Source organism: Pseudophryne corroboree, chromosome 1 (assembly GCF_028390025.1).
Source record: "Pseudophryne corroboree isolate aPseCor3 chromosome 1, aPseCor3.hap2, whole genome shotgun sequence".
Taxonomy (NCBI): Eukaryota; Metazoa; Chordata; class Amphibia; order Anura; family Myobatrachidae; genus Pseudophryne; species Pseudophryne corroboree.
Window position 1 is genome coordinate 1,202,087,602 of NC_086444.1, and position 19,480 is coordinate 1,202,107,081.

The window sequence follows — 19,480 nt, forward strand, 5'->3', positions numbered from 1 at the left end:
GCAGTGTGAGCTGTGGGGACAGTGAGGTGTGAGGAGAGCAGTGTGAGCTGTGGGGACAGTGAGGTGTGAGGAGAGCAGTGTGAGCTGTGGGGACAGTGAGGTGTGAGGAGAGCAGTGTGAGCTGTGGGACAGTGAGATGTGAGGAGAGCAGTGTGAGCTGTGGGGGCAGTGAGGTGTGAGGAGAGTAGTGTGAGCTGTGGGGGCAGTGAGGTGTGAGGAGAGTAGTGTGAGCTGTGGGGACAGTGAGGTGTGAGGAGAGCAGTGTGAGCTGTGGGGACAGTGAGGTGTGAGGAGAGCAGTGTGAGCTGTGGGGACAGTGAGGTGTGAGGAGAGCAGTGTGAGCTGTGGGGGGCAGTGAGGTGTGAGGAGAGCAGTGTGAGCTGTGGGGACAGGGAGGTGTGAGGAGAGCAGTGTGAGCTGTGGGGGCAGTGAGATGTGAGGAGAGCAGTGTGAGCTGTGGGGACAGTGAGGTGTGAGGAGAGCAGTGTGAGCTGTGGGGGCAGTGAGGAGTGAGGAGGGTAGTGTGAGCTGTGGGGACAGTGAGGTGTGAGGAGAGCAGTGTGAGCTGTGGGGGCAGTGAGGTGTGAGGAGAGCAGTGTGAGCTGTGGGGGTAGTGAGGTGTGAGGAGAGCAGTGTGAGCTGTGGGGGCAGTGAGGTGTGAGGAGAGCAGTGTGAGCTGTGGGGGCAGTGAGGTGTGAGGAGAGCAGTGTGAGCTGTGGGGGTAGTGAGGTGTGAGGAGAGCAGTGTGAGCTGTGGGGGCAGTGAGGTGTGAGGAGAGCAGTGTAAGCTGTGGGGGCAGTGAGGTGTGAGGAGAGCAGTGTGAGCTGTGGGGGCAGTGAGGTGTGAGGAGAGCAGTGTGAGCTGTGGGGGTAGTGAGGTGTGAGGAGAGCAGTGTGAGCTGTGGGGACAGTGAGGTGTGAGGAGAGCAGTGTGAGCTGTGGGGGCAGTGAGATGTGAGGAGAGCAGTGTGAGCTGTGGGGGTAGTGAGGTGTGAGGAGAGCAGTGTGAGCTGTGGGGACAGTGAGGTGTGAGGAGAGCAGTGTGAGCTGTGGGGGCAGTGAGATGTGAGGAGAGCAGTGTGAGCTGTGGGGGGCAGTGAGATGTGAGGAGAGCAGTGTGAGCTGTGGGGACAGTGAGGTGTGAGGAGAGCAGTGTGAGCTGTGGGGGCAGTGAGGTGTGAGGAGAGCAGTGTGAGCTGTGGGGACAGTGAGATGTGAGGTGAGCAGTGGGAGCTGTGGGGGGCAGTAAGGTGTGAGGAGAGCAGTATTAGCTGGAGGGGGCAGTGTGGTGTGAGGAGAGCAGTGTGAGCTGTAGGAGGCAGTGAGGTGTGAGGAGAGCAGTGTGAGCTGTGTGGGGCAGTGAGATGTGAGGAGAGCAGCAAATTTGTTAGCTGATTGGCAAAACCATGTGCACTGCAGGTGGGGCAGATGTAACATGTGCAGAGAGAGTTAGATTTGGGTGGGGTGTGTTCAAACTGAAATCTAAATTTCAGTGCAAAAATAAAGCAGCCAGTATTTACCCTGCACAGAAACAAAATAACCCACCCAAATCTAACTCTCTCTGCACATGTTATATCTGTCCCCCTGCAGTGCACATGGTTTTGCCAATTAGCTAACAAATTTGCTGCTGCGATCGGATCTGAATTAGACCCATTATCTTTTAAAGTAATAATTCAATTATCTAACACTCCTTAATCTACTGTAGCAGCAGATCTGTAAAATTCCCATTCATCTTAAGATGTCACTCTACTCGCTGATTATTACATCTTCTAATTGCAGGATTTCCCCTCCGCAGGAGTAGTTCCCCCAAAATCATCCATCAGTTCATTAATGGAGATAACTATTTGCAGCAGTGAGATGATATGAGCTGAGTTTATAGACGGGAGACATTGAGACGTATGCGTCACATAGCCCCCAGAAGCGGCTGACGTTGTCATGAATACATTGATGCTCCGCTGCATGTTAATTGCACGTAGTCAGGGTCGCCCCCTACGTAGAAGAGGACTGTTGTGTGTTCTCCGGAGGGAATGACTTTGACACATTATAATCCTCAGAAGGAAATACTCTGACACAGATTGAATATGCCAACTCACTTCCTAATCAAAAAATGAGACAGGCGCCCTAATGAATCCATATCAGGCAGTTTATAATAACGTATGCCTGAGTAGATAGTTCACCCGGGGTCACACCCAACAGATAAGTTGAAGTGGCTGCTTTGTGTTTAAAGTTGCAGAGCCACTTGTCTGTTTGTCTAATATTCCTGCCTCCATGTCATTACCAAACAGGATTGTATCCATCTCAGCTCATTGTTCATAATAAAGTCGGTGACTTTTGAACTTTGCACACTACAAATTTGAAGTGGGGTCAAGCCGTCCATACTGTATACATGGTTATGTTAAATACAGTGTTTATGCAGCTCTCACTCCCTGCTGTCCTTTGCGTAAATGTACAAACACTGTCTTATTTAGAGATGTGCGCGGACCTCTGCGTTTTGGCTTTGGTTCTAATTTCACCCTCATGATTTAGTTTTGGATCTGGATTTAAAAAAAAAATAATAATAATAATTTTATAAAACAGGTAAAATCATCTAAGTTTTGCAATCCAAAACCCGAAATTCAGATTTAATTCTGAACCACGGGTAGATCTGAACACACTCAGAACTGGGACTCTGTTCGAATCGGATCTCCTCGTGAGATCTGGTTTAAAGTTTGGTTCGGTTTGGACCCACAAAATTCAAGTGGATTTGGGTTTCTGGAGAACCAAATGTCACATCTCTAGTTTTATTACCTGTATTTTATAGATGAGAGACATTTTCAAAGCTGTTCGCCTTGTTCTGCAATTAGCTGAAAGTTGAGCCCTTTTTGTTGGGAAAACGTCATGGCCTTACTTATTTTTCAGTTATATAGCGCACAATATTGCGTAATAATTTACAGAGAATATTTAGTTATTCACGTCAGGCTCTGCTTTAGTGGAGCTTACAATCTATTTTCCCTACCCAAACCATACCATGCAGCACAGAGAACTGACCACCATCATCTCCCAGCTATTGCCATAAACTATAAATTCTGCAAATTGCAAATTTACAGACAAAGGGCCCAATTCAGCATGAGTTGTAGTTTTACGAAAAATCGCGAAACTACAACTCGCTTCTCTTACATGCAGGGGCCCCCCAGCAAAGGGCAAGGCCGCCCCCCCCCCCCCCCGCAGGGTCCTGCCCTTCCATTAACATGTGAGCGCATCGCTATACAGCGATGCGCTTGAATAATTAGGGTTGCTCCCTGCCTATGCAGCCTAGCTCCAGGTCTTAGACTGCAATCACCTGCGATCACAGTTTAAGACCTTGCACATGCGTGCACGCATGCGAAGAAGTGCTGAAATTACCAAATTGCGATTTCAGTACTTTTGCGGGCCCTGAGCGCGGAATTATTGGGGTAATTCAGAGTTGATCGCAGCAGCAAATTTGTTAGCAGTTGGGCATAACCATGTGCACTGCAGGGGGGCAGATGTAACATGTGCAGAGAGAGTTAGATTTGGGTGGGTTATGTTGTTTCTGTGCAGGGTAAATACTGGCTGCTTTATTTTTACACTGCAATTTAGATTTCAGTTTGAACACACCACACCCAAAGCTATCTCTCTCTGCACATGTTATACCTGCCTCCCCTGCAGTGCACATGGCTTTGCCCAACTGCTAACAAATTTGCTGCTGCGATCAACTCTGAATTAGGTCCTATGGTGGTCATTCCGAGTTGTTCACTCTGTAAATTTCTTCGCATCGCAGCGATTTTCCGCTTAGTGCGCATGCGCAATGTCCGCACTGCGACTGCGCCAAGTAAATTTGCTATGCAGTTAGGTATTTTACTCACGGCATTACGAGGTTTTTTCTTCGTTCTGGTGATCGTAATGTGATTGACAGGAAGTGGGTGTTTCTGGGCGGAAACTGGCCGTTTTATGGGTGTGTGTGAAAAAACGCTACCGTTTCTGGTAAAAACGCGGGAGTGGCTGGAGAAACGGAGGAGTTTCTGGGCGAACGCTGGGTGTGTTTGTGACGTCAAACCAGGAACGACAAGCACTGAACTGATCGCAGATGCCGAGTAAGTCTGGAGCTACTCAGAAACTGCTAAGAGGTGTATAATCGCAATTTTGAGAATCTTTCGTTCGCAATTTTACTATGCTAAGATTCACTCCCAGTAGGCGGCGGCTTAGCCTGTGCAAAGCTGCTAAAAGCAGCTTGCGAGCGAACAACTCGGAATGAGGGCCTATGTTCTGAGGGATAATTATTAAACAAAAAAGGAACTCATAGGTTAGTTGTGTTACTATAACTTTGCACCGCTAACTTATTATTAGACAATTTCATTATAAAATACGATTTATGTAACACGTCACCTCAGTTACACTCATCCCTTTATAAATTACTGTCACTGCTAAATAAAAATATAGATCTTCAGTATTCAGGCAACAGTACAGAACTGTACACTGATTTAACGTCACACATTTATTGAACAATATTCAAGTCGGCTTTATTGATTCAAATTATGCATACCAATATAGCAACTTTCTTTTCAACCATTTCAGTCATAAAGATATGTCCTCATATACACTATTGCTCAAACATGTTTTGGACAAGCTGCTTCACCTCCATAGACGCACATGGCGGAGCTTGCATCACTGTATAAAATAAATATAATAAAACAGACCCCTTTCACAAGAAGTTAATATGATTTATTTCGTTTTTGTGTTTTTATAACAAACTCATTTGGAAACCACTTGTCTAAACCATTGCTACAAAGATGGCCAGGGAGGTTATTTCTGTTAAAAGCAAGAACTCCGGTTTAAATATATAGGGGGCATTTTATCATGAACTGGCCTTTTGGGGTAATATGTTTATTTAATGCCACTTATCACAGCGATGATAAAATTGATTTCAAATTGATGATAGGAATTACAGGTTGTTGCTGATATTATTAAACAATAACACCAAAAATATTAGTTTATTGCAAAAATTCCCATTGATCTACTAAATATTGGAGAAACTTAAGGCTAGGTATATATTCGAAAGATTGGCAATCTTGCAGATGGTTGAGGCGATTTCCCTTTGCCCCAGACCCGCAGAGATTAATGATACACACTACACAATGTAACGAACGATGGAATGCTTGATACCTCATTATGTTCTTTATTACACTACACCGGGTCATGCATGGTGCAACACAGCCGACCAGAAGATATTGCACGCGACAAGCAGAGGCGCGCAATTGGGCATACACACTAGGCAATATGCACAATTTGACGTTGCAATATGACAAATCGTGCCAATAAAATTTTAGTGTGTACCCGGCCTAAGACTCCACTGTGATGTGCTGCAGAAATCAAGATTTGTGAATGTTTCATTAACACCTCTTTCAGACTTAAAACCTTGACTTTAACCTAGCTCGGACCTAGGACACTGAGCGTGGATTGAAACCGGGTTTTTCTGTACTTACCCCTGTTCATATATGGGTGATGACCTGGGTTATTCCCACTGGACCCGGGTCTTGTGGCTTACAGTGGGTGCTTGGAGATGATGTCATCTCCAAGCGCTACTGTCCAACATCCATGAATTTCTTTTAGGCATGACCAGGGTCATCAAGACCTGGGCATACCTTTTACACACAAGCCAGGGCACTGACTCGTGTTGCAAGTCAGGGAATAACCATGGTTAGTTGCAGGGTTGTGTATACAGGACTGTCAACCTGGGTCAGACCTTTCAGACTATGGGGGGTATTCAATTAGTGCAGTTTTTTTGACCAGTCATAATAACTGCACTTTTCGCACGTTTTTAAGTCGAATTTACATTTGACCTATTCAATGCCCGTGCTATTTTTTTCGACAATTTTTTTCGAATTCGCAGGCAATTTTTGCCCATGCCGATTCGATAAAAAGTGAAATGGCATGGGCGAAAATGGATTAAAAACAGGCAAAAATGCCCACAATTGAATACCCTGTGTTGAATTAGTGAAATGTTTTTCGACCAGTCGAAAAAATGGCACTTCATTGAATACCCCCCCATAAGCTGGACCTGGGTCGATGTGCATGCAGTGGAAAAAACCCATGGTTTTGGCTTATGTCTGAAAGGGGTATTATCTATATTTATAGTTTATTTTTTTCTGCATTGACTGTTGTTAAATTTGTATTGCTGAACTCATGTTTTAAGGTCAAATTATTTTTGTTGCCGTATTGATGATCTTTATATCTTTATATAGTATTTTGACTTCTTGTGACAATGCTGATTTTTGATGTGTTGAATAAATGTATGCTCATTTAACCTTTGATCACTGACTCCATGGTATAGGTACAGATACAATTCTTTTTGTGTTTGTGACATATTGAGCCCAATTTGTTTTGGTTGTCACTGGATAGTCAGAAAAAAAAGTTTTTCCTCCATAACTCCTGTATTTCATAGTATATAATGAATATTTGTCAGTATACAGTGTTACTTTACTAAGCTCTTAACTAATTAAGGGGTCATTATTTCTCTAATTTTAATAGTCATAATAAAATTGCCCAGTAATCTATTCCATGCCTTCAATATACACTGGTCAGTGGGTCCTGAGTCCTTGGCTTAGTGTGAACTAGACACCAGTGTCACCTGCTCTAGAGATTAACTAACTCGGGATCTGATTACATTGAAAAAATAATGTTGACTTTTGGCGTTTTGGGACATGACAGTATCTCTTTATAAAAACTTACTTAATCTCACACTATGCAAAATGCGGCCACTCGCTAATTTCAGTCCCACTATTTTCAGAAATTGTATCAAAACTTTTAAAGAGTAGAGAATTGGGCAGATGGAGAAGTTTCTCATAGCAACCACTCAACTGCTAGCTAGTATTTTATGCAATGAACTTGATAAATGATAACTAGAAGCTGATTGGTTATTATGGGCAACTAATCCACTTGTCCACTTAACCACTCTTTAAAAGGTTCGCTATATCTCCCCCAAGAACTACAATGAGCTCTGAATGACATTCATTTCTCAGACCCCGTTGTCTGTAAAAAAATATCCACTTACTAGACCTGCACTGGTCATGATTATAATGGAGGGGAGGTGCATTTCTTTAGGGGTATCATAAGCATGATGCCTTATAACCTCAACAGCCACCATGTACACCACTGGCACCAAATTATATTAAATACAACCAGATCCCCCCTCCCCCCCACAAAAAAAGACTTTAAAAAATGTAATTGGGGAAGAGTAAGAATCCTATACAACCAAATCACATTGTTGCACCTAGGTAGATTGCAAAATCCACCAGGAACAATATTACAAAGGGAACAATTTAGGTAATCCTCCTATTGTCAACCACTAATGGAAAGCAAGTGGGGTCAAATAAGAAAGTCAGTAAAGAGAAGTGCATGCCAGATCTATGGATAACCATGCAACTCCAATCTGCTTCTTTCCACCACTAAGAAGTCATGGTATGATTGTGATTACTTTAGCCCCATGTTTGCACATATCAAGAGCATGCAGGCTGAACTGTCATATAGGTTTCCTCCATGTATATCTCAACTCTGATATGGAGAATATTTAGGTGAAAGTCCAATATTTAGGTGGGATTACCTTAACTTATTGAAGACTTGTATAGCTTGTTGCCTTTTTAAAATCCTGAGACAATGGTAAAGGAATTTATAAAGGGATACCCCGGTATTACAGTAGCGCTAGTGGTTTTCTGTGCTATATTTGATGTTAGTAAAGAGCAAGCATGGACAGACTGGGGCTGATTTGCAGCCCTGGCGGCACACACACACACACACACACACAAATGACAAGGGAGGAGTGGCCACAGATCATGGGAGCATGTTCTGAGTCAGGGGGCCTGGCCTTGCAGCGCACCCCTTTCTATCTGTGAGCCAGCCACAAATGGATGGAAAGGCAGGTAAATAGAGAGATGGAAAGTTGCTGTGGCCAGCCTGACTCCGACTCTGTGGTCGGATCGGCCCAATAGGCATTTGCCAGAAGTGCTTGATGACCAGTCTGGCCTGGGTGCAAGCCACCCTTTATGAAAACTGATTAAACGTTCTCTGAAAACTCATCTCTTCAGACAAGCCTACCAAATTTCAGACCCACACACATAACCTTAACAGCTTCCCTATCAAGTTACATCCCCTCTGTACAGTCCACATAAACTCACATTTTGTCTTCCAAGATTGTTGGGTGATCATATCATATACAACCCATTAAGAACCTAGCAACCTGGGGAACCATTATGTAACAGGTAGCATCTATCCTTGTGTATCAATGCCTATTCCCCTATAGATTGTAAGCTTGCGAGCAGGGCCTTCCTACCTCTGTCTGTCTGTCTTTGCCCAGTTTTGTTCTATAATTGTTGTTCTAATTGTAAAGCACAACGGAATATGCTGCGCTATATAAGAAACTGCTAATAAATAAATAAATAAATCACCCCTTTACTGGCCAGACTGGCCTCTTATCATGATTGCAGGGAGCAGCAATCATGGGTAGGTTTACTAAAGCTTCTAAAACTGAAAAAAGATGTATCTTCCTATAGCAACCAATCAGATTCTAGATATTACTCTATTGCATTCTAGAAAATGCTAGATGGAATGTGATTGGTCGCTATGGGCAATACCTTCACTTGTCTGTTTAAGAAGCTTTAGTTTATCTACTAAGAGTTATACACAAAGGCAGCCGCATTGCATGCACAATATGTGGATATTCACAGTTGGCCACACCAATGTGGTCTCAAGGCTCCCACCCATCCCCTTGTGTAAGAAGACACCATCAGTATCGGTGTGCATTTGCACCGGCCAGGTACTTGGTGCAAAATATTTGTCTTAAATCAGATAAACACCTGCATACTTTCTGCATTTCCCTCAATTCTGCCTGTGCTTCCATGGAAACCTGTTGCCACCAGTTACACCCAGTCGGTCACAAGTAGAGATGCTAGTACATGCATAGGGATGCAGTTAAAATGCCAGCTGTCAGGATCCTGGCGTTCAGGAGACCGGCGCCAGAATACCGTCAGCCGGTGAAATAACGATGGACTGAATCCCGACATCCACAGGGTATTCCTACTCGGTTGGTGGGTCCACACCACCAACCAAGTGGGAATATAAACTGTGGCGAGCAAATAAAGCCACTGGGCCCAAAGGGTGGTGAGCACGGCTAGCCAGCGGGGGGGACTCGCTGCCTCGCTGCTAGGATTCTGACAGACGGTATGCCGCTGTTGGTATAAGGACTGCCAGCATCCTGTCTTCTGGTAAAGCATACCGAATCATGCATGCAATTCTGAATCACACATAGTTGCTCATAGGTGCGTTTGCTCGGCTTGTGCTGTGAAATAATGACCCGCAAGATGTGTCCGTAAAATGCAATTAGGATTCAGGCCCTGTTTGTCTTTTCAAAACTGAGCTAAACTAGCCAGCTGTCTAGTACAAGGACTGAGTATACATACAGACATGTTGTCCTAAGCGACACAACCAGTTATGACCCTGATCATCTTGTAAAAATATAAGGATATAGCAATAACAGTAAAATTATAAATGAACAAAGTCAAGAATAGAATATGGCTACTATACTGTAACCATAAAAAAATATAATTGTTTTAATCTTTTTAAACAGTAAAAATAGCATGTGTGTACTCTAACTGAAGACTATGCTTCGGTATATTTTATATTAGATCAATATCTCTACATGACCACCTGGTTTTTTTTATAGCTTTATAGGAAATAGTGTTGTTAAAGCTTTTTTATATATACACTGATTAGGGGCAGCTAATGAAGATGATGAATGAGCTTTCTCGCATTAATTCCCTGACTTTGCTAATTGCTTGTCACTCATTGTTTGCCTGCTAAATGCAAGCAGCACAACAATAGGACACAAACAATTACGTCGACATTAAGAATAAATGAATGGAGTATAAATAGGGATCTCACTCGTAGCTGAAAGCAGTGGTACATTTAGCAGCATTGCAGGACAGACTATCCTCCTCCAGCTGCTTCTCCGACATGCCTGAGACCTCTGTCCTTGCCTGTTTCCTGTGCCTGCTTGCCTTGTCCTCAGCATGCTACATCCAGAACTGCCCCAGAGGGGGCAAGAGGTCCTACCAAGACACAGAAGTCCGACAGGTACAGTATCTAACTACTTCCATTGTAGGGAAGAGCCTGGTGTGATTGGTGATGTCATATGTGTCCTATTAAGTTAGAATAATGCCAGCTTTTACTAGCTGGGAATAGACTGCGCTTTCCAATGTTTCTCTGTGGCATCACTAAAAGGTGTATAGTTTTTATATTTCTATTTTGTAACTGTGCCTGTGTCAGTACAGGATTATTGTGGAGAAGACTTTGCTGTGTGTTGATGGGAAAGGCTTGTATCTGGAGTCTCTAGTGCACTTCCTCTAAAGTGATTTTAACAGTCTTGCAATGAGAATCTGACATGAATTATTCACAGCCAGATGGGTTTCAGCACCTTAGACAGCGCCTGTGGACGGCACAGCGTTCAGCACCTTAGACAGCGCCTGTGGACGGCACAGCGTTCAGCACCTTAGACAGCGCCTTTGGATAGCATAGTGTTCAGCACCTTGGATAGCTCCTACGGACAGTACAGTGTTCAGCACCTAGGACAGCGCCTGTGCACAGTATAGTGTTCAGCACCGTAGATAGCTCTGTGCTAATACTGTGTTGTACGGGGTCTGTATGGGTTACTTTACTGTTAGCTGGAAACAAATACCGACAGATAATATATGGGACTTCTAAACGGATAGGGCATGCTGATACTTATTGTTCCACCACAGGATATAAGCTAGAGTTTTCCTACTTATGATGTGCTATTGTTTGCTTTAGACTTCATGCTTGGGAACTGACATGTTTCCCAGTATTTTGTATGTCTTGCAGTTATTCTATCCTAACCCTAAGTATAAAACATATTTTTGCCCACATAACACAACCCAAAGTTTTCATAACAGTTTGCAGGAACATGTGTCCTTTTACTTGACAGTTGGGTGATAGTGTCAGAATTCTGTTTGGAATCATTTGCATACAGTAACTAAGCAGATAGATTGTTTCACACATTACCACTTTACTAGAGTTGCTGTGAATTGAGAATGTGTTAAATTTATTGCACATTACCCCTTGGAGATCTAAAGTAGGCTGCCTGACTCCAGCTGCTGTGGAACTACAACTCCCAGCAAGCCTTTCCTCTTTATTTTAGACGTTGTTGCCCCACAACAGTGAAGGGGGCAGAAGTTACCGCCATGAAATAACCCCCCCCCAGGTTTCAAGATTGCTTAGTACTGTCACAGCCATTAGTAATGTTTCACTTCTCACAGGCTGGTTGATTCCCAGAACTAGAAGATACTGTATAATAAGCCTTAAGGAGAGAACACCACTTTACTAAATTATCATCTGGCAGCTCTGGAACAGTGTAATAGGTGATGGTCTTATTTTCTTGCAGTGTATACCATGTGGTCCAGGGAATAGAGGAAACTGCTTTGGACCAAACATTTGTTGTGGAGAAGATCTAGGATGCTATGTTGGGACCCCAGAAACTCTCCGATGCGTGGAGGAAAACTACTTACCATCCCCTTGTGAAGCCGGCGGTAAACCGTGCGGTAGTGGTGGACGATGTGCTGCACCAGGAATATGCTGCAATGATGGTATGTAATGCAGCCTTAATACAAATTTCTATTTAGATTTACTTTTATTTTGTGAGTAATTAATCAGTAGATTCATAACTGTGGTCCATGTATCCTTTGGATAGGTGGTTGGTTAATGGCCAACTAGAGGACAAAGAGAAAATGTCAACAACATTCACCTACAGTAAAAACATAAAGCTGTCCAACAAATAGTGCTGCCCTAGGCAGATGGCCAGTTTTCCCAAATGGTAAATGCAATCAGCAATATAAATATATACAACACCTATACTGAGGCGCAGGTTAATCTCACTTACCAGTGGTCAGTCTGGGTTCTAGCACAGTGAATTGTTCTTTATAAAATGCAGTGTGGGTAAAAGTTTATATTATTGCTCTCTTCCTAGTGGAAATAAATAGTTACGCTAAAGACAAATGAGACTATAAAATTATATCAGTAATTTATTTATTTATGGAGCCTATACCAAAGGGCTGACAGAACTATATAGAAGTATTACTTTCCTAATGTATAATTTATTTTAGAAAATTCTCTTTTCTGCCGTTAGAGTCTGTGGGGACCATAGACAAAGTGATGGTCTTAGGTAAAGCAGCTAATATTGAATTCAGTCAATAAGATTATAATTGCAAAGAGAGTCCTAACTCATTGGTGAGATTTTGGAATATGTCTGTTTAAACAGTTTATTTGAATAAAATAAAATCAAAATTGAAATAATAATAATTATCACCATCCACATTTTTAATGCAGATGTGATAAATATTTGTGGCGTAAATTTCCAAAATTAAAATGAACATTTTGGTGCAGATGCTCTTGACAGGATAAGAGTTCTTCCCAGCAAAGAGGAGAAAGAAGTGTCATAGCTTATGTTATGTTGTCACACTGCTTCCTGGTTTGGGTCCCCCACTGCCAATGCACACCGTGGCCATCGGCTGACAGAGAGGGATTATGACATAGTATCCATAGGTTACTATAGGGTAGCGCCCTCTGCAAATGGTGTTAGCTTTTAGGACCAAGCTCCGGAATTCAGTGTTAGGGATTGCGGGGATAGCTGTTTCTCAGAGCAGCTGTCTCTGCACCAGAGAATACTGAATTATTCCGGTAATTAAGTATCCACTTAATGAATTGTGTGAAAATTGTTTTGGCATCTTCTGTTTAGCTACAGTATATCATTCCTATTTGCTATATAAAGTGCGGTGTTCTGCTGTGAAACTAGTTGTAAACAAAGTTTTTTAGACCTGTCAGCAAGCAAATGTGTCACTTAAATTATGTGGAAATGAAAGTTTCCACATGTTTCAAGTATCACAGCTACTGTATGTAGAAAAGTTGTAAACGAGAAGATAATGATTTTTCCCCCCGTTAATTCCTGACTGTTACATCATAGTATTGTAGAGGGCAAGCCATTGCTATCTATAGCACTTAACATTTTCTGATATACAGCAAGCAATGAAGTGTTAAGGAAATATAACTTAATTAGCGCCATCTGAATGTGGCGTTACATATTATATATATATATATATATATGTATACACAATATATCTAATTTACGACTGGATGAGAACAATTCCTTTGGTTACAGTCTTGCAGAACAGCTGTGTCAGGTAAGTAGATATAAGTAATAATTACTTGGCTGAAAATATATGATTATTGCTAAAAAGGCCCCTTTGTGTCATTTCTGGCATCTACAGAATGAGATCTTGCTGACCTGGATGAATCTGTTTTTTTTTTAACCTTCTGGGTATTGTTTGCTGGTATATTACTGGGTGAAATCACTTTCCACGTGATGATGATTTCAATTAGCAATAAATGATCATATGTAAACCTTAACATGTTGTCTCATAATGCTAACAAAGTAATCTGAACACCTTTAACATGCTTTGTAAATGACGCTTTATGTTTATGTCACCTATTACGCTAGCTATTACTGTCATTTCATTGTGTAGGTTTAATATAACATGCAAAACAATTAATATTTCTTATATTACAAAGGGATACAGATTGGTTTAATAAATAGTTCAAAGCAATGCTAATTTTAAATTACGTATTGAAATAGTATTCGGAGCATTTACAGTTCTCATGGGATACCAAATGGATGTAGAATGAAAGGGGGTTGGAACTATTAATATTGTTTCCTGTACAGGGATGTCCTCTTGCTGAGTAATTCCAGAGGGTCTTGTTTGTCATGTCTGAGTTAGTAATAGGTTACAGTATTTCAGCCTAATGTATCACCAAAACCTATGCACAGATGCATCCACACTGTGTGATTAATTCAGAATCCTCATATACAGTAGGTTTGAAAATCTGCTGTGAGTTGGTGGTACTGTATACTGTTATGGAGCCAATGTTTCTCACTAATATAGTTTTGTCTATAATGTATATTTTGGGAATAGAAGAGTGTTGCCCAACCACAATACTCAAGGCTTTCTAACAGGCCAGGTTTTAAGGATAGCCATACTTGAGAACAATCATCCAGCAGTACCTAGAATCTCCCGTCATTCATCTGGGGGTCGAGCCATTAGCCATGCGGCTCCGACTCGGAACTCGCTTCCCGACACAGTGTGAGAGGCTCAAAACTTTCCTGTTCACTCAAGCATTCTCTTAATGTTCCTTTAGTATCTCCGTGCTCTCTGTATTTTATGAAAAGCCTCTTTGTACTTCATTGTTTCTGTACTATATTATGTTCATTGTATCTGTTAAGTGCCTTGAGTCTTATTGGAGAAAGAGCGCTATATAAATAAAATAATTATCATTGTTACCATTGTTATCTGGGATCAAGCATGGATATCACTAAAGGGCCCTACAGACATGCCGATCCACTGCCGAGCTGCCCAACGGCGGATACGGCCGACGGGCGACCCGGCGGCAGTGACGGGGGGAGTGAAGTTTCTTCACTCCCCCCGTCACACGGCTCTATAGAACTGCTGGCAAATATGGACGAGATCATCCATATTGGCCTGCATGTACAGCCGACGGGGGACCAGCGATGAACGAGCTCGGGGCCGCGCATCGTTCATCGCTGGAGCCTCCACACTGAAAGATATGAATGAGTTCTCATTCATTTATGAACGAGATCGTTCATATCTTTCAAACAAATCGGCCAGTGTGTAGGGCCTATAAGACCTGGCCTGTTAGTTTGCCTTGAGTACTGGCATTGGGAAACTCTGGAATGGAGTATTGGTACATTCAAAGTACATAGCTATCAGGCGTCCCCAACTGAAAAGGACAGTTCCATGTCTTAAGGATTTGACCATGGAAGATTGATTTTTCCTGGCCCAGTTTCTATATGACGTACCAGCTGCACAGGAGCACTTCTCATGTCTGGCAAACTCCATGCAAGTGTATATAACATATTGGGCAGATGTACTAAGCCTAGAGAGTAATAAAGTGGAGAGAGATAAAGTACTAACCATTTATCTCCTTACTGTCATTTTTCAAATACAGCCTGTTACATGGCAGTTAGGAGCTGAATGGCTGGTACATTATCTCTCTCTACTTAATCTCCCTCAAAAGGCTTAGTACATACCCCTCATTAAGAGGGAATATGATGGAAGAGATCTTTAGTTGTGGCTCTGGATGGTATAGTAATCTATATCTTTATAGTATATGCCCAATTCCAACATCGAGTACCCTTGCTAATTGTATTTTTATTGTCTCATCCTTCTAGCACATAGTTTTCTGTCAATACTAGCACCCTTACTTATACTAGAGATAGCATGTGTCTGTAACGTCGTTTCAATTGAGTTGTACTTACCATCTAAACCTGGATAGTTAAGGTTCTAGTTGGCCACTCTTTTGGGAGCTATTAGTTGTTGACTTTTTGGACATTTGTGTTTGACAGCCATCCACGTTGTAGAAGGATCATTAGTGTTTTGTCATAAAACACACAACACTAACAATCAGAACCAGCCACAGAGTTTATTTGGTTATTGATGCTACTTGGTGGTGGGGAAGGTGGCCCAGAGCAGCCAGTCAGAGTCAAGCTATCATTTTATAAGACATACTAGATAGATGATAGCTTGAATTTCATTGGTCGCTATTGGCAACATCTCTATTTGACGTATTTAGAAGGTTTAACAAATCTCACTCTTAATTCCTCAAATACTTTCTTACAGAAACTGAGGAGGATTTGTATCAAACCTTTCAAAAAGTGTAGAAGTGGACAAGGGCAGAGGTAGCCCAAAAGACAACCAATGAGTTTCTACTTATCATTTTAAAGAATTGACTTGATAAATGCTAGCCAGATTCTGATTGGTTGCTATAGGTACATTTTTCACCTGCCTACTTCTACACTTAAGTTTGGAATACAGTATTTCCCCCTGAGTTTTATCCCATTCTATTGAGCCAGCATCACTCATACTCCCTCTCGAGGTCCTGAGCCAGTAGATACTAAACACAAACCTATCCTTTCATTACTTCTTGTTGTACCTCCACAGACAGTTGCAGTATGGATTCTAGCTGCCTCGATGAAGACAGCGAGAGGCGAGGGGTTTCCCCCGAGCAGAACATGACCCAGATGGATGGATCGGCCAGTGATCTCCTCCTGAGACTTATGCACATGGCAAATAGACAACAACAACAAACCAAACACCAGTTCTACTGAGCGCAGACTCGTCATGTTACCTCACTGTGCATATGTGCTTAATATGTGACATCTCCCGGACGCTGGTCTGTCACCAGTCCTTTATTTAAGAATGTATTGAAACAAATGGCTGACAGTTTACTGTACATAGAGCAAATAAAGTCTTTTATTGCACTGTCGTCCGGCTCTCCGCTTCATGGGGCATTTTATTCTCAGACCCGTTATATCCATCCTGCACCATTAATCCTTATGTTTCACGGTCTAGGTCGGAAGATATGCAAACTTATGCTTTCTGGAGCTTTTGCTGCACTTTCACAAACAGTTGCCTTATGGATTATTTCATATATGACAAATTGCAGAACAGTGGTATATAGTGTAATATGGGTATAAAGCAGTAACGTGTGCTGTATAGCAACATGTATAGCAACATGGAGCAATATACTTCATTGTGCTGTAACCATAGAAACCAGGCTGTAACTGTCAAGTTTGTAGCAGATTCGAATATGAAGTTATACAACATACATTGCAACATGATCCATTCCATTAGGTACAGAATGCTCTGTTCCTGGACTTCCTTGCCAGTGGCAGTTGCAGAGCTGGGGTGGCAGCACAGTCCAAAATTCAAATAGGGGAGCCACACCACCTGCCAACCCAAGCACTGCCAAACATCCCCGGCCAGGAGTCACTGGCAGTTGGTGCGGCTCCCCTATATGAAATTTGGACTGTGCTGCAGCCCAACCTCTGGAGCTGCCACTGGCAATAAGGTCCTGGAACACAGCATTCTGTATCTAATGGAATGGTCATGTTGGGTATGATACAATAGGCACCAAAATTCTGAGATGATTCAGAGTAAAGAGTTGAGACAGTAACCATAGGCAAACTTTAATTACTATAATGCACTCATTATCTCCCACATTGACTATTACAACTTCCTCCTTACTCTTCTTTCCCATACCAGACTTTCACCCCAGCTATTGTGAATGCAGCAGCTAGAGTTGCTAGACTGTCCATGTAAAATATTCCTCTACTGCTGTTCTGCTTTTTGAGTCCTAACATTGGTGCCTGTATCTTATCGAAGTCCAAATAAACTACATATAATAATATACAAAGGGGGAGATGTGTCAAACCTTGGAGAGAAATAAACTGGAGAGAGTAAAGAAGCAACCAATCAGCTTCTAACTGCCATGTTACCGGCTGCATTTGATAAATGACTGTTAAAAGCTGGTTGGCTGGTACTTTACCTCTCCACTTTCTTTCTCTTCAAGGATTGATACATTTCCCCCATAGCCATTAACAAGACTACACCAATGAACATTTCTTCAGTTCTCTCAAAATATCACCCAGCTCGCCCCAATCCACTAATCACAAGAGCTGCATCTCTCATCCACATGCATTACCTGCTCCCATTACAGTTACAGGACTTAACTCCTCTTCAGCCAGTTTACCAAAGTACTGACCCACCCGCGTAAACTCCATAACTTATTCTACTGCATTAGCACCCCCCACCCCACTACACAGTTCACTCAATCTTACATATGTACTCTTTGTACACTCACACAGCCCTCTGACACCAGATTAGTGACCGGATAATGGGGGTCATTCCGAATTGATCGCACGCTGATGATTTTCGCTGTGCTGCGATCAGGTCTCTACTGCGCATGCGTACGGGTACAATGTGGATCGTTGCTGAGCTATGGATTTAACGAAGAATGCATACGCACAGCCGATCGCAAGGAGATTGACAGGAAGAAGGCGTTTATGGGTGTTAACTGACCATTTTCTGGGAGTGGTAGGGAAAACGCAGGCGTGTCCGGGCGTTTGGAGGGCGGGTGTGTGACGTCAATTCCGTCATCAAAAAGACTGAAGTGATCGCAAGGGCTGAGTAAATTCAGACGGCACAAAATGTTTTTGCAGAGCTCCGCTGCGCAGGCGTTCGCACACTTGCAAAGTGAAAATACACTCCCCCGTGGGTGGCGACTATGCGTTTGCACGGATGCTAAAAACAGCTAGCGAGCGATCAACTCGGAATGAGGGCCCATATCGCCCTGTAAGTACAATCAGGCTGGGCCAGTATGCAAATGAAGCATGATTACACTTACAGTTCTCACAGCAGACAAGAGACACTTTGGGGTAAATTTTACCAAAGCTTCTAAAACAGAGAATTGGTGCTATTGACCAGGGGTGAGGTATGGAAGGTAGACAGTGTCTAGGTCGACCACTATTGGTCGACAGTAACTAGGTCGACAGGGTCAAAAGGTCGACATGCGTTTTTAATGGGGGGGCGGTTTGTGTTGTTTTCTTCGTAGAGTGACCGGGAACCCCAATAAGTGCACCGTGTCCCATGGCTTCGCTCACCATGCTTCGGGCAAGGTGCCTCGCTCTGCTACCGCTGCGCTCGGCACAGATTACCGTTCCCAATCGTAGTCTACACGGATCATTAAGTATGAAAAGGTTCAAAAAAAGAAAAAAATCGTGAAAAACTCATGTCGACCTTTTGACCTAGAATATGTAGACCTAGAGACCCTGTCGACCTAGAAACCCTGTCGACCTAGTTACTGTCGACCAATAGTGGCCAACCTAGATAGTGTCGACCAAGAGACCGGATCCCGTTGACCAGAGCAGCCAATCAGAAATGATAGACAGCATTTGATGGGTTGGTATGGGAAACAGCACCAATTCTCTGTTTTAGAGCTTAAATTAAATTTACCCCTTTGAGTCACACGACTATAAAATGCAACAGGCAGCGGCTCCCGTGATGCCTTTGGGAACCAGGGTTGGACGTTTCCCGAAGTGCAGGTAATAATAAAACAGCAGGAGGAAGTGAAGTGGTTACACCTTACACAAGAACGGTGTCAGGGTTTGATGAATAAGACACAAACCCAAGCCAGGCACCTGTTCTTACAGAACTTCTATATGGAACCTGACCAGGTCAGGCACTGCCTGCAATCTAAGCTGAAACCTATCACAGTAACATACAGGTAGAAAGAGCGGCCGCTATTACACTATGACGTTTTTGCAGGTGTCTCTTCACCTGAGCCAGATATGTAAGGGCAGGAGATGCTAATTACTTATGTAACAAGGTCTTTGCGCAGTAATAAATGTGTCATTTCCAGATTCAGTTTTCTAAAACGTTTTCACTAAAACTAATCAGTCTTTATAAACGTGTATTTTTGTGCATATAAGGTGCTGATTATTTGTAACTGTTCAACTGTAAAAACAAACACAAAAAAACCCACCGTTAAATTATAGAAACTGTGCCGTATGT

General features: G+C 42.7%; 1 protein-coding gene across 1 annotated transcript; it reads left to right on the forward strand.

Annotated features, from left to right (window-relative positions):
- Positions 1-9,921: 9,921 nt before the first annotated feature.
- LOC135020053 (vasotocin-neurophysin VT) lies at positions 9,922-16,394 on the forward strand. Its single transcript, XM_063953157.1, has 3 exons — positions 9,922-10,121; positions 11,446-11,647; positions 16,070-16,394. The coding sequence occupies exons 1-3, from the start codon at positions 10,002-10,004 to the stop codon at positions 16,234-16,236; spliced, it is 489 nt and encodes a 162-aa protein (XP_063809227.1). The 5' UTR covers positions 9,922-10,001; the 3' UTR covers positions 16,237-16,394.
- Positions 16,395-19,480: the final 3,086 nt, after the last annotated feature.

Coding starts and splice junctions, on each gene's coding strand:
- LOC135020053 (XM_063953157.1), top strand. CDS start 10,002: ATGCCTGAGACCTCTGTCCTTGCCTGTTTCCTGTGCCTGCTTGCCTTG. Junction 10,122..11,445: donor AAGACACAGAAGTCCGACAG/GTACAGTATCTA, acceptor ATTTTCTTGCAG/TGTATACCATGTGGTCCAGG. Junction 11,648..16,069: donor AGGAATATGCTGCAATGATG/GTATGTAATGCA, acceptor GTACCTCCACAG/ACAGTTGCAGTATGGATTCT.